Source organism: Drosophila teissieri, chromosome 3L (genome assembly GCF_016746235.2).
Source record: "Drosophila teissieri strain GT53w chromosome 3L, Prin_Dtei_1.1, whole genome shotgun sequence".
In the NCBI taxonomy this organism is placed as follows: domain Eukaryota; kingdom Metazoa; phylum Arthropoda; class Insecta; order Diptera; family Drosophilidae; genus Drosophila; species Drosophila teissieri.
In genome coordinates this window covers 3,015,101-3,040,543 of record NC_053031.1, presented here as the reverse complement: position 1 = coordinate 3,040,543, position 25,443 = coordinate 3,015,101, and the positions used below count along the sequence as shown (strand labels likewise).

Here is a 25,443-nt window from a genome sequence, read left to right as displayed (position 1 = left end):
AATTTATATTTTACAAAAATATTACGAATGTATTCAGCAAAACAAAAACTTATAAAGAATGTACATTTGCACTGCGTTGAGTACTGAAAGCTTTTTGTTAATTGTGTCGACATTCGAATAAATACTGAAATGTGGTAGATGACAGTATTTTTCGTAAGGTGCATGGGTTCGTCATTTTTCAGAGTTCCCAACGCGGTCACCCTGCATTCAGTGTTTTGTGAACTGTTCAAGAATCCGATTCGAATATAATTGTTAGGAATAACAATGATGCAGATGAGCGAGTACAAGGTGCTCCCGCAGAATGCACCGCAGGACGAAAATGGCGCAGTGGTCCTTCAGCCGCAGGCGGCGAGTGCCCGAATCAATGCCAACGGAGCTGGTGCGTAGTGATGGACATATATGGATTAGTCCCACTGTTGAATTCCATCGCTCAGATGGACGCAGTGGGATGCGCGCGTCTGTGTGGGCATGTGGGCGTGTGCAAAAGGCGGAATTGCCGTTGACTTTCTTGGCGTTGAATACAGCAGCGGGCTCGGCAATAGCACCCAGATATTTTGCATCAATTGTTAACTCATCCGTAAAGTTATTCAAAAGTGTTTCTAAACAAATAATAAGAGATAAAAGATGAAACAAAAGTTTGTGAAATAAAAGTATTTTAAAATAAAATGAGCGAAATAAATACTATCAGTGCCCCTAATCAACTAACCGGCATTGTAGCAATGCTAATTTCCCTTTCCGATGCACAGATATAGGAAAAACATTTTACATATATATATGAGCATATATATAAATATATAAATACATAGAGAGCTAATCCGGAACAACGCCCCATTGCAGAGAACTGGATGTCGATACCCGTGGGCATGCCCAACTGCCCGCAGGGACTGGAATACCTGACCGCCCTGGACCAGCTGCTCGTGTCGCAGAAGATCGAGAAACTGGAGCTGCTCACCGGCTTCGAGACGAAGAACCGCTTCAAGGTGAAGAACTCACTGGGCCAGAATGTGTACTTCGCCTACGAGGAGAGCGACTGCTGTACGCGCAACATGCTCGGCCGTTCGCGTCCCTTCGAGATGAAGATCCTGGACAATTTCCAGAACGAGGTGCTCCACCTGTACCGGCCCTTCAAGTGCGACCTCCTCTGCTGCTTTCCCAGCTGCATGAACGCCGTGGAGGTGTCGGCGCCACCCGGCCAGGTGATCGGAAGCGTGGAGCAGGTCTGCACCTTCGTGCGGCCCAAGTTCAACATCAAGAACACATTCGGCGACATCGTCCTGCAGATCGAGGGACCCCTCTGTCCCTGCAAGTGCTTCAGTGATACCAACTTCAAGGTCAGTGCGCAGCCAACAAGTGGTTATTCATGGCTCTCAATCTCGATTCCCGTGCTCAAACAAGTGTATACACACACAGCAGCGGTCAGCGGATTAGCATATAAAGTCGTCGCAGCGCAGATGGGCTCTATTAGTTTACTTTTTAGCTCGGTCGAAGTTTTATGCGATTCTTAAATGAACAGCAACAGGAATCCACTTAATTGCTTTCTTAATTATTGAACATTTATAAGTGGCTGTATCTGTGGCTCTGGCCTCATTCAAGATATTTAATCACAAAAGCGATGAACAGCACCCACACTAGTTTACATTTTCAATTATAGATATTAGAGATATGCTTAGATGTTGTTCAATAGTGAAAACCTCAAACAATGTATACTTTTTATGGCTAGAGTAACCAAGCGTATTTGTAGACCCAATAGCCCTTTTGCTGACCGCCGCTGTGCGCGAATAAAAGTACAGAAACTGCAGTCCGAGGCAGTGACGTCATGGGTCGACATGCCTGACTGTCCAGAGCGAGTCAATTAACTGCGATACCGGGAACTGCGTACCGATTAATGCGAAACGCAAACATCTCTCACCCCGTTATTCGTACAGGTATTGAGCGCCAACAACGAGGAGATCGGAAAAATCAGCAAACAATGGTCCGGACTGGGAAGGGAGCTGTTCACCGATGCGGATTACTTCAGCGTCACCTTCCCGCTGAATCTGGATGTTCGCATGAAGGCGCTTATATTCGCAGCGCTATTTTTGATTGTGAGTATATCAATTTTGGGTATATCAACAGACAAACTAAATACGAGGCAGATAGCTTATACATACGTCATATAGTGAGATATAACATTTGCCACTGAAATATGCTCATTTCCCTGCTTTGATCTGTGCTGATTTATGCTCTGTTTGTTCCAGGACGTGGTTTACTACGAGCAGTAAGCTGTCAATGGATCGAATTATAAAGGAACAAACGCCCAGACATTATTATCGCCGACTGCTTTTTGGTTCGACGTGTTGCATCGTCATATCTATAAGAATTTTGTATCCCCTTATTTGATTAACGTTTCCGGGAATCTGAACAGTGCAACGCTTTGATCGATATGGAATCTCCCCAGCAAAAGGAATCTTCCGCATTATTTCGATGTGAACCGCAGTTGCACCTTCGTTTTTTTAAGGACCTCGGTTTTGGCATTTAAAGCACACCACAATGAAGCACATACTGACAACGCACAAAACGGAAAACAGACTACACACAAAGAATCAGACGAGAACGAGTGCCTTATGACGTCCTAGTTGTTATTGTCGTCGCCCCGCCCCGTTTCCCAGATTTATATACCTCGACATACCTAGCTTTGTTGTACCCAGAGGTCGGAGCACAGGATTACTTAACTGCAACCATGGCGTACCTAACTAATTTACTATTACCTATTACCAATTACATATAACATATATTTTTGTATGAAACTAATTGCAATCGAATTGTTAACCATTATTGTGGCCTCGTGGGCTAGCCTTCAAGGCATTTTGAGATCGATTAAATCTCCTCCTTTTTGGTGCCGCACGTGTGGCGCCGCGTAAATTGCATCACTTTCACATGTACTTCATCAATTTATTTATCTCTCAGTTATGCTGTAAAATAAACAAACTATATTTTGTACAAAACAAATGCGAACCATTTGCAATCGGTGGCATTGCGGATATGAACTTTCTGTACAGAGGACTCTAGCGATTGTTCGTTTGGGTCGTGACTCAGTCGTGAACATTAGGAATGTAACTGGGCTGGGCTGCTAAGGTGATGTGCATCTATCTATCCCTAGTTGTTCTTGGCAAAGTACTTCGTTTTCTCCTCCGGATTGGGAACGATCTGTAGCAGAAAGAATAGTAATATCAGTAAGGCTTATTTTGACATAACTTTCAATAACTAACCGTATCGGCACCTGGCCGCCAACCTGCTGGGCACACCTCCCCATGGGTATCCGTATACTGGAAGGCCTGGACCAGGCGAATAGTCTCGTCTACAGAGCGTCCCACGGGCAGATCGTTCATGGTGATCTGTCGCAGCACTCCGGTTTGATCGATGATGAAGAGACCACGCAGGGCATGACCGCTGGACTCCAGGTAGACGCCGTAGTCCTTGCTGATCTTGTGCGTCAGATCGGAGAGCAGTGGGATCTTCACGTTGCCCAGACCGCCCTCCTTGCGCGGCGTGTTGATCCAGGCCAAGTGGGTGAAGTGTGAGTCCACGCTGACGCCAATCACCTCGGTCTTGATCTTCTTGAACTCGGCGATGCGATCGGAGAAGGCTATGATCTCCGTTGGGCAGACAAAGGTGCTGAAATGATACAATGATAAGTACAACTTACTTATTTAACTGCATACTAAATGGATGTACTTACAAGTCTAGTGGGTAGAAGAGTAGCACCACATACTTTCCCAGATACTGGGAAAGCGAAAGCTTCACAATCTCCTTATTAACTACGGCGGTGCCCTCGAACTGGGGAGCTGGCTTCGAGACTGGGGATATAAACGTAACAGCGACTTAACAATGCTAATCCCTGCTTGAATGCGTATCCATGGAACTCACTGACTGCCTTGGTGTACTGCAGCTGATGGTCGCCCTTCGGCTGGTCGGGATAAACGGAGCCGCCGGCGAAGGAATAGCACGATTCATTATCTTCCGGCTTAGCAGCTCCAGCAAGTGCCACGGACAGCAGTAGGATAGATAAGTACTTGGACATGACTGGGCTGAAACGAGATCCACGTATGTATATTGCTATTGGATTCGGTTTATACGGTATTTATGACACGCAACTTTTACAATTATTGCCGCCTATTTATATTTATAATAATCCCGAGTACAGTGGTCACCACTCTATATAATCTTAATTTTTTATTTCATTAATCAATGGTTACCATTTTTAAAGAGTAGAGTAATCTTTCAGACTCTAATTATAAAGAAAAGCTACACCTTCTAGGCACTAAATCCCTATTCAGTCCGTGCAAGCCGGTGTCCACTGTACGCACATACCCAAATTTCGAACACGCCCACAACTTGTAGCCACGCAGTCAAAAAAGCAACTACTTCAACGGGCAGAACTTCAATTGATTTGGGTAGAACGCGTTTATTGTTGCTGCGCTTCCGAAAGATAAGCTTATCAATTTCATTTACTTCACTGCTAATATATTTTATAGTTGTCAGCGTGTAACTAACTGACTTAAACAAAAGTTTCCAGAACTACTAAAATTCCAGTGCCTATGCGTTTGCCAAGCTAAGTTTTTAATATTCACTTTCAGTTGCAGGGCAAGTAAACTTGCATTGAACACCTACACAAGCGCACAGCTGTTACCTTTTAAGCGTTATAATTAACTCTTTTTGTTTTAATAACAAATTGTTCTGCCGGCATTAGTGTGACCGTTGCACGCAAAAATACCACCATACTGCTCTGGCACCAATGCTAAAGTTCAGCATTGCCAACATGAATTTAATTTTCACAAAATATTTGAATTTTCATTTGAAAAAATATATTATTTTTATTTGCGTTGTATTGGCAAAGCAAAAGTTTTACATAGAAATTTGTTCTATTCCTTTTCAATTAAAACACCATTTTATCGATTAACTTTTACTTACGCTATAAACTTTATTAAAATATATATATCAATATATAAATTGCTCGCGCTTAAAAATGAGGGTTTACGGCTGGAGTTAAAACAACACGTACATATGTCTCTCTGCATGTTTAATTGCTACGACCAATAAATATAGATATTTCTCTCTTACGGCCTAGATGATATAATATGCATTGCATCCGTATTATGCATCCTCTAAAAACTACAACAAATTGAGCAAAAGTCTGTGTTAATTTCACAAAAAGCGAACATTAAAATTACATTGCTTAGCATGCGAATTACTCATTTACTGTGTTAGCTTTGATTGAGAATTTTTTTGTGGGAGTTAATGGTAGTGTTTTGTTGATCTTCATGTTGTGGTTGCTACAGCATTTATTGCAGATGGGGTGAGAAAAATGCACCTGGCCTTCCGGGCCGCGGTCTAGCTCTCCCAGACTTCGTCCCGCTGTTTGGCAGCTAACAGTTTGCGTTCTGAGAAAGAAGATAAAGCAGATTAATATAAAGAACCAAGGGAAGACCATTACACTGGTTACAAGTCGAGAATGTCCTTGACCCAGTTTAATAACAGAGCTCGCACTCACCTTTGGCTTCACGTAGCACCCGCCTCTCGTTCTCCCGTTCTTGCGGCGCCGTGGGCAGTTTGACTCCCAGTGCACCCGATACCAGTCGCCGGGCCAAGGCCGTGCAGGTTTCCGGACGCTGGCGATACGGCTGCAGTGATACCGCACCGGCCTTCTTCGCCTTCAGTCGTGACTCCAGAGTGGCCTCAGCAAGTGGCTTTAACTTGACAAACGGATGCCCCATCGTCAGCACCTCAGCAGCTGTGCAAGAAACGTTCCTTTTTTATTACGAAACCAATCTCCGGTTGAGTTTAGTAGAGTAGCCACTCACCAATGCGGGAACTGCTAAACACAGCCAGGGCATGGGTATCGTCCACCCACTTGATGTCGAAGCCACTGCCCCTGTACTGGGCGAAAAGCATGAGCAGGTCGGGAGTTTTGAACTCTACGGGGAAATTGGACACCTCCAGTACGTGCGGAAACTCCTCTTCGTTGAGCAGTTGCTGTTTAATGTGAAAGACCTGTGCGGATTGCAGAATACAGTCTTAGATGTTATGATGCTAGCTAAAGTTATATCTACTCACCGTATAGTCCATTTTGGGCAGCTCTATTTTGCACTTGCCCACAGATTCACTCAGTTCTTGCAGTATCTTGGGATCCAAACAGTCGCCGCTCTCGTCGAACATCTTCTCCCAGTCGTCCTCGTCCTCCTCGTCGTCGTCTTCGGTGGTGCTATCTGCAGGTGGTTTCGCTGTGGCTGATGCTTGCGGGGATGGGATGGCCTTAGTTGCCGATGTCTCTATTTTCTCCGGAATCTCCAGCACATCTGAGTTAAAGGTTTGTTTCATGATGCGTCGATTGCTGCGATTGATTTCCTGCAATCGTTTTGAATATAGTTAATTCCTTTCGGGGATTCCTTGTGGTATAACTTACCTTTGAGGCTCGCTGCAGCTCGCGCACATCGTTATCACATTTGGCCGGCTCCTCGCCATTGGTGCTTGTGGCCGCCACCACATCCTCGATGCGCAGTGGAGGCGATGGCTGGTTTTTGCCATTGCTGGCTGATTTGTTGCCATTGCCTGGCTTTGTACGCTGGGCGCCGCTCATGATCTGTGCATTAGAAAGGCAAGGTCAGCGTTAATATAAGTTTGGAAATAGAGTATCACTTCGAAGGCTATTCCATTCACAAAATGCTAACTGCTCTACACTTTTACCGCGCTTATGAACTAACTCGTAAGGTTTTAGTGACTCTTAGATTAGTTCTGGTCTTGTCTCCGTACACCCACCTCCTTATCACAGTCCGCTGGCTTTGCCGGTCGGCGTTCTTCGTTGGATTGAGTATCGTTCTCAGATGTTGATATGACGAGCACAGTGGCGTTATCGGCCGTTGTAGATGTAGATAGAGCTGTTGATTTCTTTCCGCGTTCTCTGCGCTCTCGATGCGATTTGGTTTTCTTCGATTTGGATGGCGGCTGACCGTTGGCGTCGTCCGCTTTGCTCGGGTGTGTATCTGCAACTGGCGGGGACTCCGGCGCTGTTGTAATTGTTGCTGCGACTGCTGCTGGTGCTGTTGTTGCAACCGCTGTCGCTGTCGCCGCTGTTGTTGTAGTCGGTGGTGTAGTCTGACTGCGACGTGCCCTTGGCACATAAACCGCTCGATCGGGACGGCGTTCACGACGCGTCGCCGCTGCTGCTGCTGAAGCGTCCGCTTGCTGCTCTCTGCGAAGGAGCGTAGCAAAACAGAGGTAACAATAAATGGCGGAGAACAAAACGAGGTAACCGATTAGCTCACGATTATAAACTATCAGTTTCGTCAAGGGTATATACACAGTTTATGATCTATTCGTGTTTCCTGATTTATTCCTACCTGTTCGGGGATTCTTTCGAGGTAGGACTCGTAGATGCAGGGGTTGCTGTTCCTGCAGCTAATGGAGTTGTTATAGATTCGTTTGCTGCAGCTCCTTCCTCGCTGCTGCTGTTGTTGTTATTGCTATTGTTGTTCCTCAGTGCTGGCGGCCTGTATAAATCCACCGAGTTCGATTTGCTTACTGCAAGATACAGATACAGAAAATACCATCCATGAGATACTTTAAGAAAGAGACGTAAGATACCATCTGTGTGGGATACTTCTCATGTATACAAAGGCTCAAAGCAGATAGATCGCCAAATGAGAGAGGCAGGCAGACGATTAGCAACAACAGTTGGCAAATGCACAAAAAACAAACCAAAAAAAAATAGAGACTAAGGTGAAGCAACGGATTCGGCATAAAATAAATTAAAAACAAAATTCACTTATGTCGACCCAATTTTTCTCGATCCGCTCTATGCTCGATTTTCGTGAATGTCAACACGAACTTGGCAGGTGGATCCCCGGGTGCAAGGGGGGCTGCGGGGGCGGTCCAGAGCTAGTGAGCGTGCGCAGCGGTCGACCAGCTGAGCGTCTACCTGCGTGAAGCCAAGTGAGGTGAGCTGTGATGCAACATCACCAAAAAATCCGCTCGAGAAAGAGGGCGACCTTGAATGAACGGCCACGGCGCTGCCGACGACGCTGCCGGCGTCGCTCGGCTGGCATATCTGGTTATTTTTAGTTAATTTTGTTAGCTATACACTTGGCTGGAAATCAGCCATCACTTCTGATTGGAAAGCTCATTAATGCATCAGTTTTGTATCTATAAAAACTGTGCATCTTCTAAGCAAGTACATAGATTACAAATTAATACAGCAGAAACAATTAAAAACTTGGACAAAATACATTCATTTTAAGTATAACTATATTACTGGGTATTCTCATATTCGTCGCGATCCCTGGTTTTCATTACCATTTTCGATTTCTTTGTTTGGCATCTTTTTGCGTATTTAGCAAACACTTAAATTTATGGCTGCTTGCTAAATGAAGAGCCGCAACGCTTCGCGCCGAAATATAAATCATTAAACAACAGGGTATAGCCTTTGTTTATATGGCCATCTCACTATGGCCCGCTTACTCACATGGAGTTTCGCTGATATGCTTCTTAACGCCCATCTTACAGAGCTCCGTGGCGTTTCTTCTGCTGGCGCTGCTGCTTCTGCCGTTCGTGTGATAGTGCGAATTGTTGTTGCTCCGCCAGCTCCTCGCTGCCTCCCGCTCTCTATCCTTCTCCCTCTGCTGCTGCTGCTTGCGACTGTTAATTGTGCATTAGTTACAAACTATTGATAATCTACCATGTTCAGATGCTCACTTCTCGAAGCCGCTGGGATCCAGAAGCTGGTTGCGAAAGCAGAGGACGGTGCGGCGCTGCGCCCCTTGGCCCACTGAGAAGGTGAACAGATCGTACTGCTGGCGGTATGTCTCACATGTTTGGTGGATGAGATAACGGCGGTAGTTGCCCACAGGTGGAAAGAGCAGAACGCTGCGAAAGAAAGCCACGAAGAAGGTGAATAAACCATCGATCAATATCAGTTCTCCGACTGTGTGCGTTTATGCGGGAATTCCATTAACGTTAATTGGGCGAATTTCTGATAAGCCCAAGCAAAACAGACGGAAACACTGGGAACTTCAAACACAGTTGCGTGTAGATACTAGGCAGTTACCATAAAAATGAATCATTTACTTATACGAATTGCTTAAAACCTTCTCAAAGGTTAACTTCTTTACTACCAGAAAGTTCTTAAAGGTTAACTTGTTTACTACTAGAAAGTTCTTAAAAGTTAACTTGTTTACTATCACAAAGTTTACATAAACTATATTATCCTGATTTATTTAAAATCCCTTTTCAACTTTTACACTCTACTCAATTAATTATTTCGTATGCTTAATTATTTCTTCACAACATGGTAACATTTATCTGGATTATAGCCCCGCATAAACGCAGCTAGAGGGCCGCCCAATGGGACCGAATCTTCTAACAGGTTGTTGGGAATTCTCACGTAGAAGAGGAAGCAGAAGAAACGACCTCAAGAAGAAGGCGAACAAGCAAAACAAAATGGAAAGGCGAAGCACGACTTGTAAACTTTATTATGTAAGCGGGTGGTGTAATATTTTGAAAAAGCTAAAGTTTCTATGCGCGGCTTGCGGTTGTTTATTGCTTGACACTTAATTGTTTATTAAACGCGGGCTGAATGCAAGAAGAGCGCAAAGGCACGAAGCCCCAAAAAAAATCGGTGTTAGTTGGCGCAACTGCAATGCGGAAAAATCGCATTTGCTCTCGTTGTTGTGGTTGTTGTTGCTGTGGCGCAGCTGGGAAAACTCGAAATTGTGCAGAAAACGGGGAGGAGGAGGGGAAAAACTGGTAGTATCTGCACGAAAGGCCCACAAAACTCGTACTACTTCTCGTTGTTGTTGTTGTTTTTCTTTTTCAGTTGCACATTTCCGTATTAACATTGTTGTAACGGTACTTTGTTACAAGTTATTCTCTATCTCTCTCCTTCTTATTCCCCATATTTGTTGTTTTTGGAGCAATGAAGGGGGACTACTTCCTACTCCCTCACTCGCATATTCAAAGACCACAACAGACACACACACACACACAATTGCACAAACACTAACACACACACATACACACCTACGCACTTGATATTCTCGTGGCAATAAGTTCTAATTCGTTCATTCTTTTTGTTGCGACTTTATTCTTACCCACTATTCAAGCGCTTTTTCACAAAGAGCTCGATATCACAACCGACATTATGCACAAATTCCTGATCAATTAGGCTTAAATTATTTGCGAATGCCTCCAGTTTATTTTAAAAAAGTCGCGACGACGAAAAAACCGACGTCGCACGCACACAAGCACAGTTAGAACTTTCAGTGTAACCAGACGGTGAACCAAAGTGAAGCCCATATGTTTTTGGCGGAACACGAACTGCCTAAAAAATACCGATTTACCGCGCTAAGCTTAAACATTTGAATTTCTAAGTAATCGATAACATCAGTCATTTTACATTTAGTCAACAATGTAAAATACGTATATATGTAAAAAAAACTTTTTGAATGCAAATAATATATCAAACTAGTGGCAAAAGGAAATTAACCTAACGATTCTAACATATTTGTTTTTATAAGAAAAAAAGGTTTAACAATGTTTTTGTTTATTATTTCAGTTGAGCATACATTTTTTAAAAACAGTGCTAATGCGTGAGAATAAGTTCTTACTTTGTCCATTAAGTGACTGCTAAAAGTAGGTAAAGTATTAAATTTCACGGACTTTGACGCTCAGTTGTTCCTACAAAACACTGCAGCATTTTTCGCGGCTTATATTTGAGTAAACGCTTCAAATTAAATTTTGCATAAACACGAACGTCCAGGCGGAAGAGCTGGGGGAAAACCTGTCCTTCCCGTCGCTTTCCCGGCTGTCAAAAAGCTATCGCGCCCTTGACACTTCCCACGCCACCCAGCCGCCCAAAAACCACCCACTTGCAACAAATCCCCCACCCCCCTCCACCAATCACCAAGCGCCACTTTCTAATGGCTCCGTTCAAAAAAGTCGCTATTTGCACCGGGCAAATGTTTATTTATGAATTTCTTTCACTTTCGGCGTTGCTCTTGCGGATCGAAGTGTCACCAGACAGTGGGTTTAACCACGGCAAATATTTTGGCAGTGCCAACTTTTTACCCTCATTTAATTTGTTTTGGTTTTTGCATTTTATTGCCCAATTAATTGGGCGGCCAACGTCAACGGAGGCAAATAAAGTTACGTCCTTGCAGATGATAAATCGGGAAGCCCAAATACGCCGCCATTCACCGATTTCAGTGCAGTGGGTTATGAGCCATAAAAGTCGATTCGAAAGCCACCGGAAAAACACTTAAAAAAAAAACTTAATAATAATTAGCCCTTAATTATAAATTGTTCTTAAATATGAGGAATGGTTGAAAGTATTAATGCTAGTACTTGGCTGAAGCATAAATCATTAATTTGAATTACAACTGCTGAATTTAAATTTTCCCCCTGAATATGAAAATCAGGATTTTAGCAAACCTTTAGGACACTTTTCTCCGAGTGCTTGGTTATCGCTCATACACTGCCATTCATTACAGGTCTGAAGGTTGGCCAAAAACTATGCCCATTGCCCATAGCCCACTGCCACGCCCCGCCCGGCAATTTGTAACGCCTTTTGCTGTCGTCTCCTGTCAAAATGGCATTCATAAAAGCGACTCTTGGGCCCAGTCCCCAATTTTCGGCAAATTGTCCCCGTTTATTTCGCCTGATAATGCCTCAATAAAATCTGGCCGGCATCTTTTATGGATAGGTGTTCTTTGACTGGGTATCTGGTGTAGGTGTTTGCCATCGGCAATATTTGCACATATTTCTACACTGTGCCTATACAACATTTCCCCATGTTATGCCAAACTATTTTGCAATTACCAAAGCTGTAAATTTTTACGATCTTAAAGCCTTTCGCTTGTGAGGGCCCGAATAGAAGGTCGTTGTGAATTCGATTTTTTTATCTTTTGGGCCAGCAATCTGTTTGGCTGGTTTAATAAAATAGTTTGCCACTCGTTTATGATTACAACATCATCTGCTTTTAATTACTTTCGAGTCCCGCTGAGTGCCCTCGAGTGTTAGGGTTAGCAATAAAAGTGTTCTTGGAAAAGTTATCCATTTTCGAACTAAAGATACGCGGCATAGTTAATGTAACGACTAATTAACCCATATTAAGCGCTTCCTTTTCATGTAAACTTTTTTTATGGCGACTTTGTGTATTCATCTATGCTTTTTTCCTCATTCTTTATTAATTGGGTCGCAGTTTCTAAAGATAATGCCGCAAAATGTTTTACGTAAGAATTAAAAACATCAAAGGAGGTGGGCGCGAAATAAATCAGTCTTTTACCTTCGCTCTGTTTGTTTTCCCGCTTCCATTATCTTGAGGCTCCCTTGTGGCTCTGAGAATTTTCCGCCAGCTGAAAAGCTGCCGCCCAAGTCTTTTAAGACCACTGCGAAATTGTTGGCTGCATTTTTCTTATGGCTTTGCAATAAATAAAGTTTTAATTGCCCATCGACAGGAATGTTGGCAGCGGAGATTATAATTTCAGATAACTCGCACATTTCAACAATTTCAATTAATGGTCAAGGGATTGGGCCACTTATATTTGGACAAATCAAGAGTAAATTACCATAATTAAAATGCAAGTCAGAGGACAGAGTCTAGACTCCTTTCATAATTCACCGATAAACTTGAGTAATTCGGGCTACGTGATTCAGCTTAATCGAAGGCCTGGATAAGCACACTTGAGATAATCAATTTATGGCTTTACACGCCTCGTAATTTGCCAATATCGATGCGGCAGATTCGGTTTTCAATTTCCATATGGCTGTGGAAAATTTCGTATTCATAGCTGAATTAAATTTCCCCTCGAAGACAATCGATTGGAAAAAGCCGCGCTACACCTTTCCCATCTTCTTCATTTTCCCTTTCTGGCCCCGGATGGTTTTCCTTCTAATTTCCTTTTATCGAATTTACGATTTGTTGGTCATGACATCAACTCCCGTCTACGCCGACGACAACGTTGCGGATACGCAATGTTTGGTGTTTTTTTTTTGGTAGGTCGACCATCGTCACTGGGAACTCGTTTTTCCTTTTGTGCCTCGATTTGCTGCATCAATCTTTGATTTGCAAATTATTTTTGCATTCCACACAAACGATTTGTGTTTTTACTGTTGCGAGGCATGGGTTTTTCTCCTTTTTGGGTCCTGCCTGATAAATTGTGCCACATAAAGAGCAACATGGAATCGACTCTAAAGCCTAGGGTCGACATTTAAGGGGCATGAAACGGAAATGTGGGTGCGACAATAAACGTGGAGTTATGTGTTGAATTTGTTTCGCTCGCTTGCGAGAGGTGTTAAATCTTAAAGAGGCCTGAAAAATAGCAATTCAGACCAGTTCAAGAATTTCTTGAAATAAAATGTTAATACAACAATGTTTTGGACATAATAATGAAAGTAGCCCATCAATGACAATAAATAACAAGGACATAGCTTTCTACAAACACATTAGAAAGAAATACTACAACTTTAAAGGGTCCTACGCATTATAGGCAATTAAAATGCGTGTCGTCTGCGATGGAAACTCGTTAGCAGTGATAAATGTGATTTGCCACGGGCCTACGACTGTTCGCATTTGTAAACATGGCCTATGATTCATTAATTTGAACTTTATGCAAAGTAATCAATAAGCTGAACGCAAAGACGCCTCCGCAAATAACTCTCTCGTTTTTATCAGCTCGTCTGCCGCTCATAATTTATGGCTGCTCCAGTGGGGCAAATCTTTGGGAAGCCGCAGGACGCGTTCGCATGCATTGCCAAATGTCATGTGGCGCCGCATAAGCTTCGTCCTTCCGCCCACGCTGAAGTCCTTTTGCCTGACATTTGCAAAGTGCAGCTGGGCGAACTCCAAAACAACGCAACAAAAAACCAAAGGCAAATGCACACGATGTTCCTGGCCGCATCTGTGTCGAGTGCACTGTTAAAAAGCAGTGTGACTTTAGCATTTATTATTAAAATTAGCTAAAGGTCCCCGTTTGGCATAGGCATTTTAAAGGTTATGACTAGACTTGATTTAAGTATACAACTGTATATATATTTTAAATTGAGTAGCCTTTTTCCTAGTAATTCGCACTGTTTCACTTGTTTTGCTCCTGCGCCAGGACAATAGTCTGTTTTCTTTTTAGCAAAGTTCTGAAACAAGTTGTTGTTGTTCTGAGCTTGGAATAATACCAACTTGAATGCTAAGCCACCGTCAGGAAAAACGAAACTAAAGAAACTGTAGACACGAAAATGGTCACGTTCTTTGCGTGAAAATTTCCACTTATCCTTTTGCGTACGCTGTTGTGTGCGGTAAACACTTTATATCCGCAAGTAGTTGAAAAGTCGTGGAAAATGGCAAGCCGATTATAAGTGGGAAAAGTGCGCAAAAGTTGGCGAACATAATGCAAATTGGCCTGAGAACGAGGATAATTAACTTGATTGGTTTATTTTAGGAGGAAAGATATTAGAATTATAATCAATGTTTGTTATGCTTTAATTTAAGGCTTAATTATTGAATTACATTCATAAAAGAAATTTCGTTTTACTTACTGCTGGCCATGTTAACTTTTTAAAAACTAAAATCTTCAATTAAACACAACCAGCCATGCGAACAAATTACGCTTGAGAGTTCTCTCTGTTTTAGCCACATGAGCACTCTTTTTAATTGGCTTTGCAGAAAAGTTGGATATCACGAAATAAAACGGGTATCCCAGAGATTGGCCAATATTCCGTTCGTCACGTTCCCGCCTCTATGTGACAACATTCCGCAATCGAAATCGCAGAAGCCGAGCGTTTTGGCCAACTGGCACAGCAGTTGTGCATTGCGATGCGAAAGAAATGTTTATAATTCAACGGAAATGCTCGGCGAGAAAGCCTCACAAAAATCCACCCACAATGGCTGCCTCTTACCACCAAGTACGAGTATATATGCTATATACACCCTGTGTGGTGTGGTGGCGATTGTTGCGCTTTCTTGTCGGATGGAAAAACATGGCAAATGCCTTATGGCCGTTGTGCACTTCCCCACCAGACTTAAGTAGAATCGACTTTAAGTTTTCAAGCTGCCCAAGGGTAGCTGAATGCCAGGAATAGACCCCACTTATCACTTAGGAATCAGGAGCCCGACGATATGAGAGCCTCTTGGGCATGCAAATAGGAAGTGGAATCCATTTTGGTGGGCGCCTTAGTCTTTTTTAACTTCCGTGACATAAATTCGGTAGCCTGTGCCCAACTACAGATGCGGCCACAATAATAGCTTTAAGAATGAGTCAATGAATTGCTGGAACCTAACTTCTTTTATAGAATTAATAACCAGTTGCGTATGAGAAGTCAAATTATAATTTATTACACATAAATATTATCATAATATTAAAATAATTATGTTCCATTATTAGTAGTATGCGGTAATGTGAGTTGCAGCCACTGTGGGTTTACCACTAATTTTCTTACCACATTTGCTGGTCCAAAAATAAAGTCGCCTGTAACAAGATGCCATCATCCGTCATCTGGATATCCCGTTGACAGGCGAAAATCGGGTGGAATCACTAAGCTGATTTACTCCAAGTTGAGCGGAGGCAGAAACTGAAATGGAAAGAGAAACAACGGCGGTGTCAATGACTGGGTCCTGCGATCCAGAGTCTTGAGTCCTGAGTTCTAAGTTCTGAGTCCTGAGTCCTGAACCATCAGCACCTCCCCCTTTTGCACTAATGAAAGTGGACGAAAAGCGCTTAAGTCAATTTGAGTTTGACTCGGGGAGCGAAGGCAGCCAGGACATCGCAGGATGTCTCAGAATCACCGAGCAGCACAACGCAGAGCAGCAAAGTTCAGCTGGCCAGGCGCGTGTTTCCGCTTAAAAGTTTTCTGTTCTGTTTTTCCAGTTGCTGTCGTCAGCAATCGAGGCGCCCCAAATCCTCGACAGATTGTTGTTACTGCCATCGCTGTGGTGTTGGCTAATTGCGATTTAATGACGATGACAATTTGATAAGAGGATTTGCTGCATTGTCCATCCGCCAGTCTCCGCGTTGTCTCCGTGGCATCTACCGAATAGATCCACCAATTGAATCAGCCATTTCGATGCTACACGGCGGAAAAATCATAAAGCTTACAATATTTACCAGAAAAGAAAATCTTTCCAAAATGTAAGCATACTCTTGAGCTACATAATATGTTTCAATATATTTCTAGATATCTAATTAACTTGAAGTATCTTTTGGTTTATTAAAACGAATCAACATTGTTTCCTGTGCATCACGAAGACAATGCAATCACATGAGCATTTTACGGGCCGGCGAACCAAAAGAAATCTGCGATAAAAAGCCAATGTCAGCAGCAGCAGGAGGAGCAGGAGGAGTAAATGGAGGAGCTGGAGTCCAAGTCAAAGGCGCCTGGCCGCAGACAATGGCTGTAAAATAACTGGAAAAATTGAACATGAATTGAAATAAAAGCGATAGTAATTGAAATTGAAAACCCGAGGAAATTCGGTGCACGAAATCATTGTCATTTGAGGGGAAAATCGTACGAGATTTCCGAATGTGTCATCCAAGAAGCTTTAAACTATAATTTAAGTTTCTTTAAGAAAACTTCATTGGCATACATATATATGTATAAATGTTTGTATATTATTTCCATAATCAAACACAAGGTAATCAATAGTATTAAATTTCTTATTTACACAGTTTTTCGGCTTTTTATTGCGGGTTGTCCTACATTTCCCCCAGGCTCAAATGCTGTTTCACTTTGATGTGGGTAGCAGTCGCATATATTTATAATTATTATTGGCATTTCCAAGGGCCGAATTGGACCCTTTTTTGTGGCCTTATGATAACGGTCGAAAGCAGTCTCCTTGTCAAATGATTTTTCATAAATGAAAAAACCGAGTAAAAACCGAAAATTTGTTCAGCTGTCGCTTTCGCGCTTTCAATTAATGCGACAAATGTGCGATGATACGGTATAAATATAAAGAAGCTTTGTTACTTTTTGCAAGGTCTGCGTTTTTTGTTTTTTTTCGGCCAATACGTGACTTGGCCAGAGTGTCAATGACTTTCACAGACTCCCAAGTGGCTTTGTTATGTCCGCTCTAAAATCCCGCTTTAAAGACCAAACTCTCGAATCAATTAATGCGCTCCATGGCCATGAAAGCGGCGAGTGGCGATAAGCCAGCTACACAGCTACATAGCTACACCCCATGTGGCCACTGGCAGCTGGCCTGGCTGATACAACAAACTGCTTCAATTTTAATGTCCTCAAACTGTCATAAACTGTAAATGCACAGTAAGTGCCATAAGTGTAAGGCGGGCACGCTGCGACAGATTCTGTCGTGTAGTTGGGCAAGAAGCTAAAGCTGTCAGCTCAAGAATTTAAGTTCGACAAGCTTGCGAAACTATCTTACACTGAAGACTATTTTCACTATTTTATTTATATAATATTTAATATTAATATTATTAGGATTGAATAATATCGTTGCTTACTTTTTGACACCTTTATAGGTGACTTCTGATTCAAACTGCCGCTGGCTCTTTGAACTCTTTTTTCAGGTTCACTGAGTTAAGCTTTTATTTAAAAACGCTCTCAACATTTGGCCAGAACAAAAGCCAGTTTTTTGGGTAAGTGCAAAAACGCCCCGCAGGCTCAAAAGGCAGCCAGACCAAAAGCCAACATTCGCCACACAGGGAACAATATAGCCGCATGAGAATACGCATACATATATGCATGTATGTATGTACATATAGAGTAGTGCACATGAGTAACCCGTTGGCACGACGTATCATCCTCCTGGGTGGGCGGTGGGTGGTAGATGGGCGTGGCACGTGTCGCCTGCAGCTTTCATTAGTTCAATGTCAATGTTTTGTTGTGTGATCCTGGAACTGTGGAGCTGGATTTTTAATTTTAAGCGCATGTCGCCGCTGCCCTCCAGCCACCTGCATCACCCATGTCTGTCTGCTGATTAAGTGAGTAGAAGCTGCAGGTGTCCCGCTGCTCCTTCGAGGCGAAAGGAATGCAAATTAAAATTGCTATCTCTTCCTTCAGTCTCCGATTCTCCGGAAGCTCTGTGTGTTCAGCAAATTGAATGAGGTGCAGAAAGCAATCGATATCATGATGGCAGACGTAATCTTAAAGTTCCTTTAAGTCTGGATATCTGTATATGTGGATATCCAATTTCCTTTTTCCCAGAAAACGACCGCAACACGTGTCGAAAGTTTGCGGGCTAAAACCATTGGCATACACTGAGGTGCTTAAGTAAATGCCACTAATGGTAATTTAGAATGGAGATTACAGTCAATTTCCACTATTTACAAATAATGAAATGTGACATTTGGCTTTTAAAAAAGGGCTACCTTTTGTGTTTTAGTGTTCTTGATGTTTCCAGATAAATACCAACTGAATTACTATGACAATTATCGTGCCTTTGTAGATTTCTTCAAGTGCACACTCGAAATTAGGCGTACTTACCACATCACAGACATGGAAATTAGGCCAAAAGTACGTTGCCAATAATGTTGGAATCCACTTGCCTAATTCGAAGTTCGCTGGCGGCCGTTCTAGCCACGGCAACAGTCGAATGCAAACTTTATTAATTACGCGCCCCGATGACCATTACCACCATCGACCATCTACCATATATATATACCATCTACCATTGACCTTGGGGCTATACTTGCAGTCCGGCGAAACTTTGGCTGTTTAATATTGGGCTAAGTTCAGTTTCGCACAGCCTTTGTTCTGTTATGCAATACCACAGATTTCACTCGGAAAATCAACACCCACGGCAAGTGGCAGTAACAAAAAACGAGGCGATGAATTGAACAAGCCAAATAAAAAAACAAGAGAGAACGCTATAGTCGAGTTCCCCGACTATCTGATACCACGGCGTGTCAAAAAGTTTTTTTGGCAAATCGTTTGAAATTTACAAAACTAATACAAAAATGGAAAAATATCAAAACATTTTTGAAACGTGTGCGGGGTCTGGGCTGCGGGGTGCGGGGTCTGGGTAGATCATTGTACATCTAACTAAAATTAAACCAAAACAAGTTGGGAATTATTTGTAAATGTAAAAACAGTAAAATGTAAAATGTAAAATGCGGGCTGCGGGGTCTGTGCTGCGGGGGTTGTGCGGGGGCTGGGCTGCGGGGTCTGTGCTTAAACCTATAAATTAAATTAAACCTATAAACCTATAAAATTAAACGAATAAAAAGTAAAATGTAAAATGCGGGCTGTGTGGTTTGGGCTGCGGTGTGCGGGGTGCGGGGTCTGGGCTGCATGGTCTGTGGTGCAGGGTACGGGGTCTGGTCTGCATGGTGCGGGGTGCGGGGTCTGGGGTGCATGGTGCGGGGTCTGTGCTGCGGATGGTGCGGGGGCGGAAACGCTTCCTTCTGCCTGTTACATACTTTTCCACGAATCTAGTATACCCTTTTACTCTACGAGTAACGGATATAACAATTAAATACACATTTTCAATGTACATTATATTGCTCAGTATATTGCTCATGACATAATATGATATTATTTAATAAAATCCCTGGAAGTCCTAGTATTGTTAAATGTAATGTATTAGAACTAGTACTTTAATAGCTTGTCAAAATTCAGGCAACCCTTGAACAATTTGAATGTATCGGGAACCCAGTTTTGTAGACCATAGGTCAAATGTCAACTACATAATTGACTTCAAAAAAAAAATTAATTTGGACCAGCAAAACTTTGCTAAAATTACTAAAGAAAAACCAAGTAGACTATTCCAGCATGTCAGTTGACCCACTATCTATCGATAATTTTACAATCCCATCTGAAAACTGCGAGGAAAACGAGTTTCTGGCAAATATTGGACTACTATCTACGACAACGTAATACTTTCTCTATTTGCTTTGAGTATTTATAACTAAAACATTACTATCATTCATAGAATGACACGTCGTCATTTGAAGAAACCTAAAAAGTTGGTGGCTGAAGGCGAAAACGATGAGTTATTCATTAAACGCCCCGCCTTTGGGGCGCGAAGCAGGATTACTGAAAAGCCAGCGATCCAGGAGAAGATTAAACCAGTGGGGTCGTCCAAGAGGACTGCGTCCTTTTCAAAAGGGTCGTCCAAAATATCTGCGGACTTCTCGGAAGACGATGACGAGAAGGAAAAGGAGCAGGTCGATCCGTACCCAACTGATTCGGTAATAGGCAAGAGGTTTGTAAAGTTGGAAAAGGGAAGATTCATTAGATAATGGTTCATTCACTTCTAGATTGTACAACTTCCTGAAGTATCTCAGCTCCCACCGTTGGATTTGGTGCGAGTTTGTCGACTCCTTTCTGGACAAACCGACCCTGGGCATGGGCTACGACATGAAGCGGTTTATAGCGGAGTACTGTCCGCTCCTGGAGTCCCGTTGCCTGCCCCGCCGAGGATGGCAATTGGTGCGCCGGAGTATGGGAAAGTCGCGTCGATTTTCGCCCGCCTTCATCGAACTGGAACGCAAGGAACTGGAGTGCCAGCGTCGCATTGTCCACCAGTTGCAGCAGCATCAGTTCAATTCCAAGGAGAACATGGCCTACATGGACCAGATACCCAAGCGAATACCCCTGCCACTGGTGGCGGAGGCCAAGGTCAGTGGCTTTCTGCACGGACACTCGCTCAAGGGCATCGTCAATGGCAGTGTCATGGGCTACGATCCGCAGGACTACACCTATCTGGTTCGATTCGCTAGGAATGGCCATGCAGTCGTACTCAGTCTGCCCGATTCACGGCTCTATTCCGACCAGGAAACCGCGACTGTTCCCTTGTCCATCATAATGCGCGGCAACAAATCGAACGCGATGATATCGGAGAGTTCCAAGAGCGAGAAGTTCGGGAACAAGAGGTACAACAAGGAACTTTTGGAGTCCGTGCTGAAGGTCAGTAAACTACAGGGTGTTAAGCAGAAGATCGTTATGGACCTGGCCCAAATGAATGAGGATTTCGAGACTGGCAAGGAGACGGGACCTTCAAGTTGTCGTCGCGATGCCAAGATCACTCCGCAGCGTGAGAATCTGCAGCGTCGCTATGCGGCCAGCATGATAACGCTGCACCGGCTGAACACCGATATCCTGGAGCCACTGCGCATCCTGCACGAGCACCTCACCGAGTACCAGAAGCTGGAGGAGGAGCAGGAGGCCAAGCGAGGTCGTCCCGCCAGCGAAGTCTATCAGAAGTGCCGCATGCAGGCGGAACAGGATCTCAAGACGGCCGGAGATGAGAAATTCCTGAAGATTGAATCGGATCAAACGCGGGAGTTCGTCCGCAACCTGCACACCATACTGTATCTTAATGGCAAGCTGGGTCGCGAGAACAGCTCCGACATGGAAACCATTATCGCTGATCTTATTGCCCATATGGTGGACAATATTCAGCCATCGCTGGGCCGCCAATTCAAGGAGGCCCTGGATGACCTGGTGCCCCTGCGTCAGCAGGTGGTGAAAATATTCAATGACGTTCAAAGAACGGAGCGCTTCCACATCACCCAACAGTCTCCGATGCAGACGGAGGATGGCATCTACAACTTTGTGGTCGAGGCCCAACCAGATCCTCCCTGCTAAGCACTGCTAGCTTCTGTACCTTTGGAATACGGAAATAAAGCCTCGCTCTTATTTATGGCTCAATTAGGAGGAGTGTCATGTGCACTAGGAGCTTGCTCCACCAGAGCAGCTTAACGAAGTTGCCTGAAGCTGCAACCTTCTAGAGCTTCTTTAGTATTTGCGTGGAGGGGCAGGCACGTGGTTCTGGGATTTATTTCTAATTTTCACCAGCACGTTCCACAGGAAATCAGCCGTAAAATAGTCGACAGATTGGCAACCAAATAAGTAATGCGTATGTGAACGAAAACTGGAAGAGGGTACTAAAAAAAGGATAATCTGGGGAATGCCTTTTTCAAAAGGTCCTTCCAATGTGTTGCTTTGTTTGGTAATTTAGGGAAAAGTTTAATACTTTAAACTGAATAAGTACTAAGAAACCCTACAAAAGATAGGTATTCAAATTTCCTCTTTTTTGAGCCCGAATTTCGTGCAGCAATGTTGCATCCACATAAATCAGCATTTACGAGTAAAGTGTTTTCTATTTTTTAATTACCAGATGGATGCACTGCGCTCGTAAATTGTGTGTGTAAGCCAGTTCCGCCGAGGCATCTCCCAACGCCCATGTGGCCGCCATAAAGACATCATTAATATGCCTTCGGCTGCACTGCGTCGCTCTGTTCCCCGGGGAAGAGAAACGATCGGCAGAGGAGCTGATGGCGTGTGTCCTGCGGGAATGGACTCCGGCCATTTGGCTCCCGGTTGTGTCGTCATCGAGCAAGATGTGCGTATCCTCCATGGAATCCACCCGAGCGGACGGCTCGTAAATATTTATAATGCGTTGAAGCTGCTGGGGCGGCCACTAAGGCTATAAATTTATAGAGTGCAGCCTTTTTTGCACTATGTGGTACAACTGTGGTAAATGCTTTAGTTGTGGGTGCAACTAAAATTAAATAGGTACATTGTTTATATGTGTATATATATTTTTAATCAGCAACATCAGAATAATTTATCTCAAATAATCCACACATATAGTTTTGTTCAAGAAGTTTGTAATATTTTTAGCAGTGCCCTTTAGTACACATGTGCGTAATGAAATATGTATATAGACATTAACTTGATTAATGAACTCGATGTATCCGTTTTGAACGTTTCAATATCCAGGCAAACTTAAAGAAGACCACTGAAAAAATCAGCAGACGTGGTAGTTTGACATCAAGGATCCGCCGCCAGGATAAACAAACGTAACAAATGGCAAATAAGGCAAATAAATGTGGGCAGGCCAAGTGTATATGGTCAAGTGGCCGCGTGGACCAACTCGAGTGGCGAAAGTTGGCTACGAGTGCTAAATGTAATTCAATACACCGCCTTACATAATGCATTCGAGATGAGTAAAGTTTTTTGTTCCGCTGACACTTGATCATTAATTATATTTGCGCGTGGCGGGGCATCGTTTATATGGAATTGAATCAATACATAACAGCTTAAGTGGCAACACATATATAATCGCACATCCACATCCACATGCCAGCAAAGCAATCGCCTGAGACCGGCAACCTAATTGATTAACGACTCGGCAGAGCTGGTGCGGATGTGGGCGCGGATGTGGACGCGGATGTGGGTTGGATTAATCCAAATACCAAGAAAACTTTCGCCACAAGCCGCTCAATTTGCTTTATTAAATTGTCATCTGTGGCTGGCCTTTGGCATTGCTTAAGTCATGCCAAGCCTAAAATTCGGGTCAGCAATTGCGCGCTGATTAGAAAGCCCTTGGGCGGAAGTGGAGGTGGGCGTGGCAGGACGTTGGCAGGACTCACACTTCTTGGCCCGACTGTTATTTGTTGCCATGCGCTTATCATTTATCGCAATGGGAATCGCTCGGCAGGGCTACACGTTAACTAATAACTGCAGCTATATTTTGAAAGTTAAATGGTATCTCGAAGTCAAATGTTTTTCTATCAGTATTATGTCGAACATTCAGTAATACTTTAGATAATACGCAAAAAGCTTTTAAATGACACCCAAATACTGAACATAAATATCTGTTTTATGCGAATATGAACCATGTGCATATTTAATGTTTAACTTAAAGGAAGCCATTTGTGTAGCATACTTTTTTGGGCGCACTGATTTTAATCAGCTTAATGGCTTGGTTGCGTAATTGGTTAATTTGATATTGATGGTTGGCAATGGCTGTCGGTTACATAATAAATATAAAATTAATATTCCTTTCTCTTGGGAGAGAAGTAAGCGCATGTGTAAGTTTCGTTCGAGGGCCGTAAATCAGTGCGCGGCAATCTGAAACTCCACTTGAAATTGAAGACTAAATAATAATACAACAATAAATCCAATTTAGCAAAAAGGAATAATATTTTATTTGCTGAAATAAATAAATCAAATTAAATTTTGAAGAGAAAAGCTACACAAGAATATTTTATTTCAATTGGGTACTTTTATCTGAGTGTAGATGTGCAGATGTGCGTGTGAGTGTGACAAATGATTTATGAAATGGACAGCAGTTTGCGGCGGCAGTCGGAAAACTGAGGTCAGCGGGAAACAAAATGCAAATGTGCAGCAAAAACGAAATGAGAGCGGGAATAAACACAGCAACAGCCCAAGTAACAGTAAACAGCGGAAAAACTAAGGGAAAAGCGATGGCAAAAACAATAGCACAGCCTGCGGCTTGTATTCCGTAAAGCGGAAATAATGGCTTAAGTTTGCTTACGCTTCTGCTTACGTTATAAATTACAATGATTGACGTCGCGTGTGGCGGGCTCCACGGCTTTAATTATGCCTGAAATATGCGATACTATTTATTTTGAGCGTTGAGCCGTGAATCGATAGGGAAAATATTTATCATCATCACTTTATTTCAAGCCGCCACGGAATGGTTCATTGTGATAACTTGACCAAAAAGTGCCACATGCTTGGAGAAATCATTTTTTTTACAGCCAATTATCTAACTTAACTATCCCCATTACAAATGTTATAAATTTGCGAATTTTTTTTTTTTTTAATTTTATAAAATTTTGTAAGGGGTACCAACATCTATTTTTTCAAAAATGACCAAAAAATAAAATCTCTAGATTTGAATGCCATTCGATTGGATATTGAAATACGAGCAAATCGAGGCATACCATTCCATATCTAGATCATTTTTCGATTTTCTATGGACAAAATTTGACCCTAGCCTTGCCACCCACATGATGTGCATTGCATATTGACAGGGCCAGCTATTCACAGATGTACAAAAACCGAGAGCAATTAGAAGGCATCATGGCAAGCCCACTGCAAATCCACAGACTCGAGTGGTTCCTTTCTTTTTTGTGGAAAGCCAATGGGTTGTGGCACATATAGCTGGCCGTAATTGGAAACCAGCAGGCCAGAGAGAAGCTTTAAGTTCCTAAACTTTAAGTTTCTTTGACTCGAAGAATAATTAAAGCAACATTATAGAATTCATGTTTACTATCCTGGGACATATACACTTACACTTTTGCTGACCTCGATTAATTTAAGAAGTGGACACCTATCAAGTCCTGTCATTTCAACAGCTTTCCACACAGATTCACAATCTCGGTCAGCTTGTTTATTCATCTGCCAAATGTGTTTTGGCCTTGGGCACATTGCTATCAGCAGTGCATAAAAATATATATTCGTACATTTTCATGTTTGCCAGCTCTCAAATCTTGGATCTCACAAATGAATTTTCGAGGCCACTTTTGTCGCAAATTATAATGTGTTGCAATTTGGTTTAATCCACGCGCAGTGAGACCGAAACTGTGCCCGCCCAGCACGAGAGTCCTTTATGGCCACCCTCAAGGCTTCAACTGTGGCATTGCTCATACGCAGCGTGGGCCAGGGCCATTTTCGACAGGCGACGGACGACACTTTAAGCCACTAGCTTGGTAT

General features: G+C 43.0%; 4 protein-coding genes across 5 annotated transcripts; 2 read left to right on the top strand and 2 right to left on the bottom strand.

Moving 5' to 3' along the window:
- Nucleotides 1-190: 190 nt before the first annotated feature.
- Nucleotides 191-2,796, top strand: LOC122615807 (phospholipid scramblase 1). The gene is made up of 4 exons (XM_043790934.1): nt 191-379; nt 838-1,331; nt 1,926-2,084; nt 2,238-2,796. Exons 1-4 carry the CDS (start codon nt 265-267, stop codon nt 2,259-2,261), a joined length of 792 nt encoding a protein of 263 aa, XP_043646869.1. The 5' UTR covers nt 191-264; the 3' UTR covers nt 2,262-2,796.
- Nucleotides 2,797-2,910: 114 nt separating this feature from the next.
- Nucleotides 2,911-4,808, bottom strand: LOC122615808 (peroxiredoxin-2). 2 transcript variants are annotated; one of them, XM_043790937.1, is made up of 5 exons: nt 4,670-4,808; nt 3,907-4,067; nt 3,719-3,836; nt 3,249-3,654; nt 2,911-3,186 (listed from the first exon to the last, which is right to left on the bottom strand). In XM_043790937.1, exons 2-5 carry the CDS (start codon nt 4,058-4,060, stop codon nt 3,136-3,138), a joined length of 729 nt encoding a protein of 242 aa, XP_043646872.1. In that variant the 5' UTR covers nt 4,061-4,067; nt 4,670-4,808; the 3' UTR covers nt 2,911-3,135. The 2 variants fall into 2 exon arrangements, with proteins under 2 accessions (XP_043646872.1, XP_043646871.1); XM_043790936.1 differs by lacking the exon at nt 4,670-4,808 and adding an exon at nt 4,351-4,539.
- Nucleotides 4,809-5,042: 234 nt separating this feature from the next.
- On the bottom strand, nt 5,043-8,898 carry LOC122615806 (coiled-coil domain-containing protein R3HCC1L). The gene is made up of 9 exons (XM_043790933.1): nt 8,728-8,898; nt 8,498-8,670; nt 7,377-7,557; nt 6,796-7,228; nt 6,443-6,619; nt 6,094-6,384; nt 5,841-6,030; nt 5,531-5,770; nt 5,043-5,420 (listed from the first exon to the last, which is right to left on the bottom strand). Exons 2-9 carry the CDS (start codon nt 8,529-8,531, stop codon nt 5,371-5,373), a joined length of 1,596 nt encoding a protein of 531 aa, XP_043646868.1. The 5' UTR covers nt 8,532-8,670; nt 8,728-8,898; the 3' UTR covers nt 5,043-5,370.
- A 10,737-nt stretch (nt 8,899-19,635) lies between these two features.
- LOC122617338 (protein lin-9) lies at nt 19,636-21,603 on the top strand. Its single transcript, XM_043793168.1, has 3 exons — nt 19,636-19,844; nt 19,904-20,176; nt 20,232-21,603. The coding sequence occupies exons 1-3, from the start codon at nt 19,744-19,746 to the stop codon at nt 21,559-21,561; spliced, it is 1,704 nt and encodes a 567-aa protein (XP_043649103.1). The 5' UTR covers nt 19,636-19,743; the 3' UTR covers nt 21,562-21,603.
- The last annotated feature ends 3,840 nt before the right edge of the window (nt 21,604-25,443 follow it).

Coding starts and splice junctions, on each gene's coding strand:
- LOC122615807 (XM_043790934.1), top strand. CDS start 265: ATGATGCAGATGAGCGAGTACAAGGTGCTCCCGCAGAATGCACCGCAG. Junction 1,332..1,925: donor TCAGTGATACCAACTTCAAG/GTCAGTGCGCAG, acceptor TTATTCGTACAG/GTATTGAGCGCCAACAACGA. Junction 2,085..2,237: donor TCGCAGCGCTATTTTTGATT/GTGAGTATATCA, acceptor TGTTTGTTCCAG/GACGTGGTTTACTACGAGCA.
- LOC122615808 (XM_043790937.1), bottom strand. CDS start 4,060: ATGTCCAAGTACTTATCTATCCTACTGCTGTCCGTGGCACTTGCTGGA. Junction 3,837..3,906: donor GCAGTACACCAAGGCAGTCA/GTGAGTTCCATG, acceptor TTATATCCCCAG/TCTCGAAGCCAGCTCCCCAG. Junction 3,655..3,718: donor CTCTTCTACCCACTAGACTT/GTAAGTACATCC, acceptor GTATCATTTCAG/CACCTTTGTCTGCCCAACGG.
- LOC122615806 (XM_043790933.1), bottom strand. CDS start 8,531: ATGGGCGTTAAGAAGCATATCAGCGAAACTCCAT. Junction 7,558..8,497: donor GCATATCAGCGAAACTCCAT/GTGAGTAAGCGG, acceptor TGTATCTTGCAG/TAAGCAAATCGAACTCGGTG. Junction 5,421..5,530: donor GGTGCTACGTGAAGCCAAAG/GTGAGTGCGAGC, acceptor CTTCTTTCTCAG/AACGCAAACTGTTAGCTGCC.
- LOC122617338 (XM_043793168.1), top strand. CDS start 19,744: ATGTCAGTTGACCCACTATCTATCGATAATTTTACAATCCCATCTGAA. Junction 19,845..19,903: donor GGACTACTATCTACGACAAC/GTAATACTTTCT, acceptor TATCATTCATAG/AATGACACGTCGTCATTTGA. Junction 20,177..20,231: donor GATTCGGTAATAGGCAAGAG/GTTTGTAAAGTT, acceptor ATTCACTTCTAG/ATTGTACAACTTCCTGAAGT.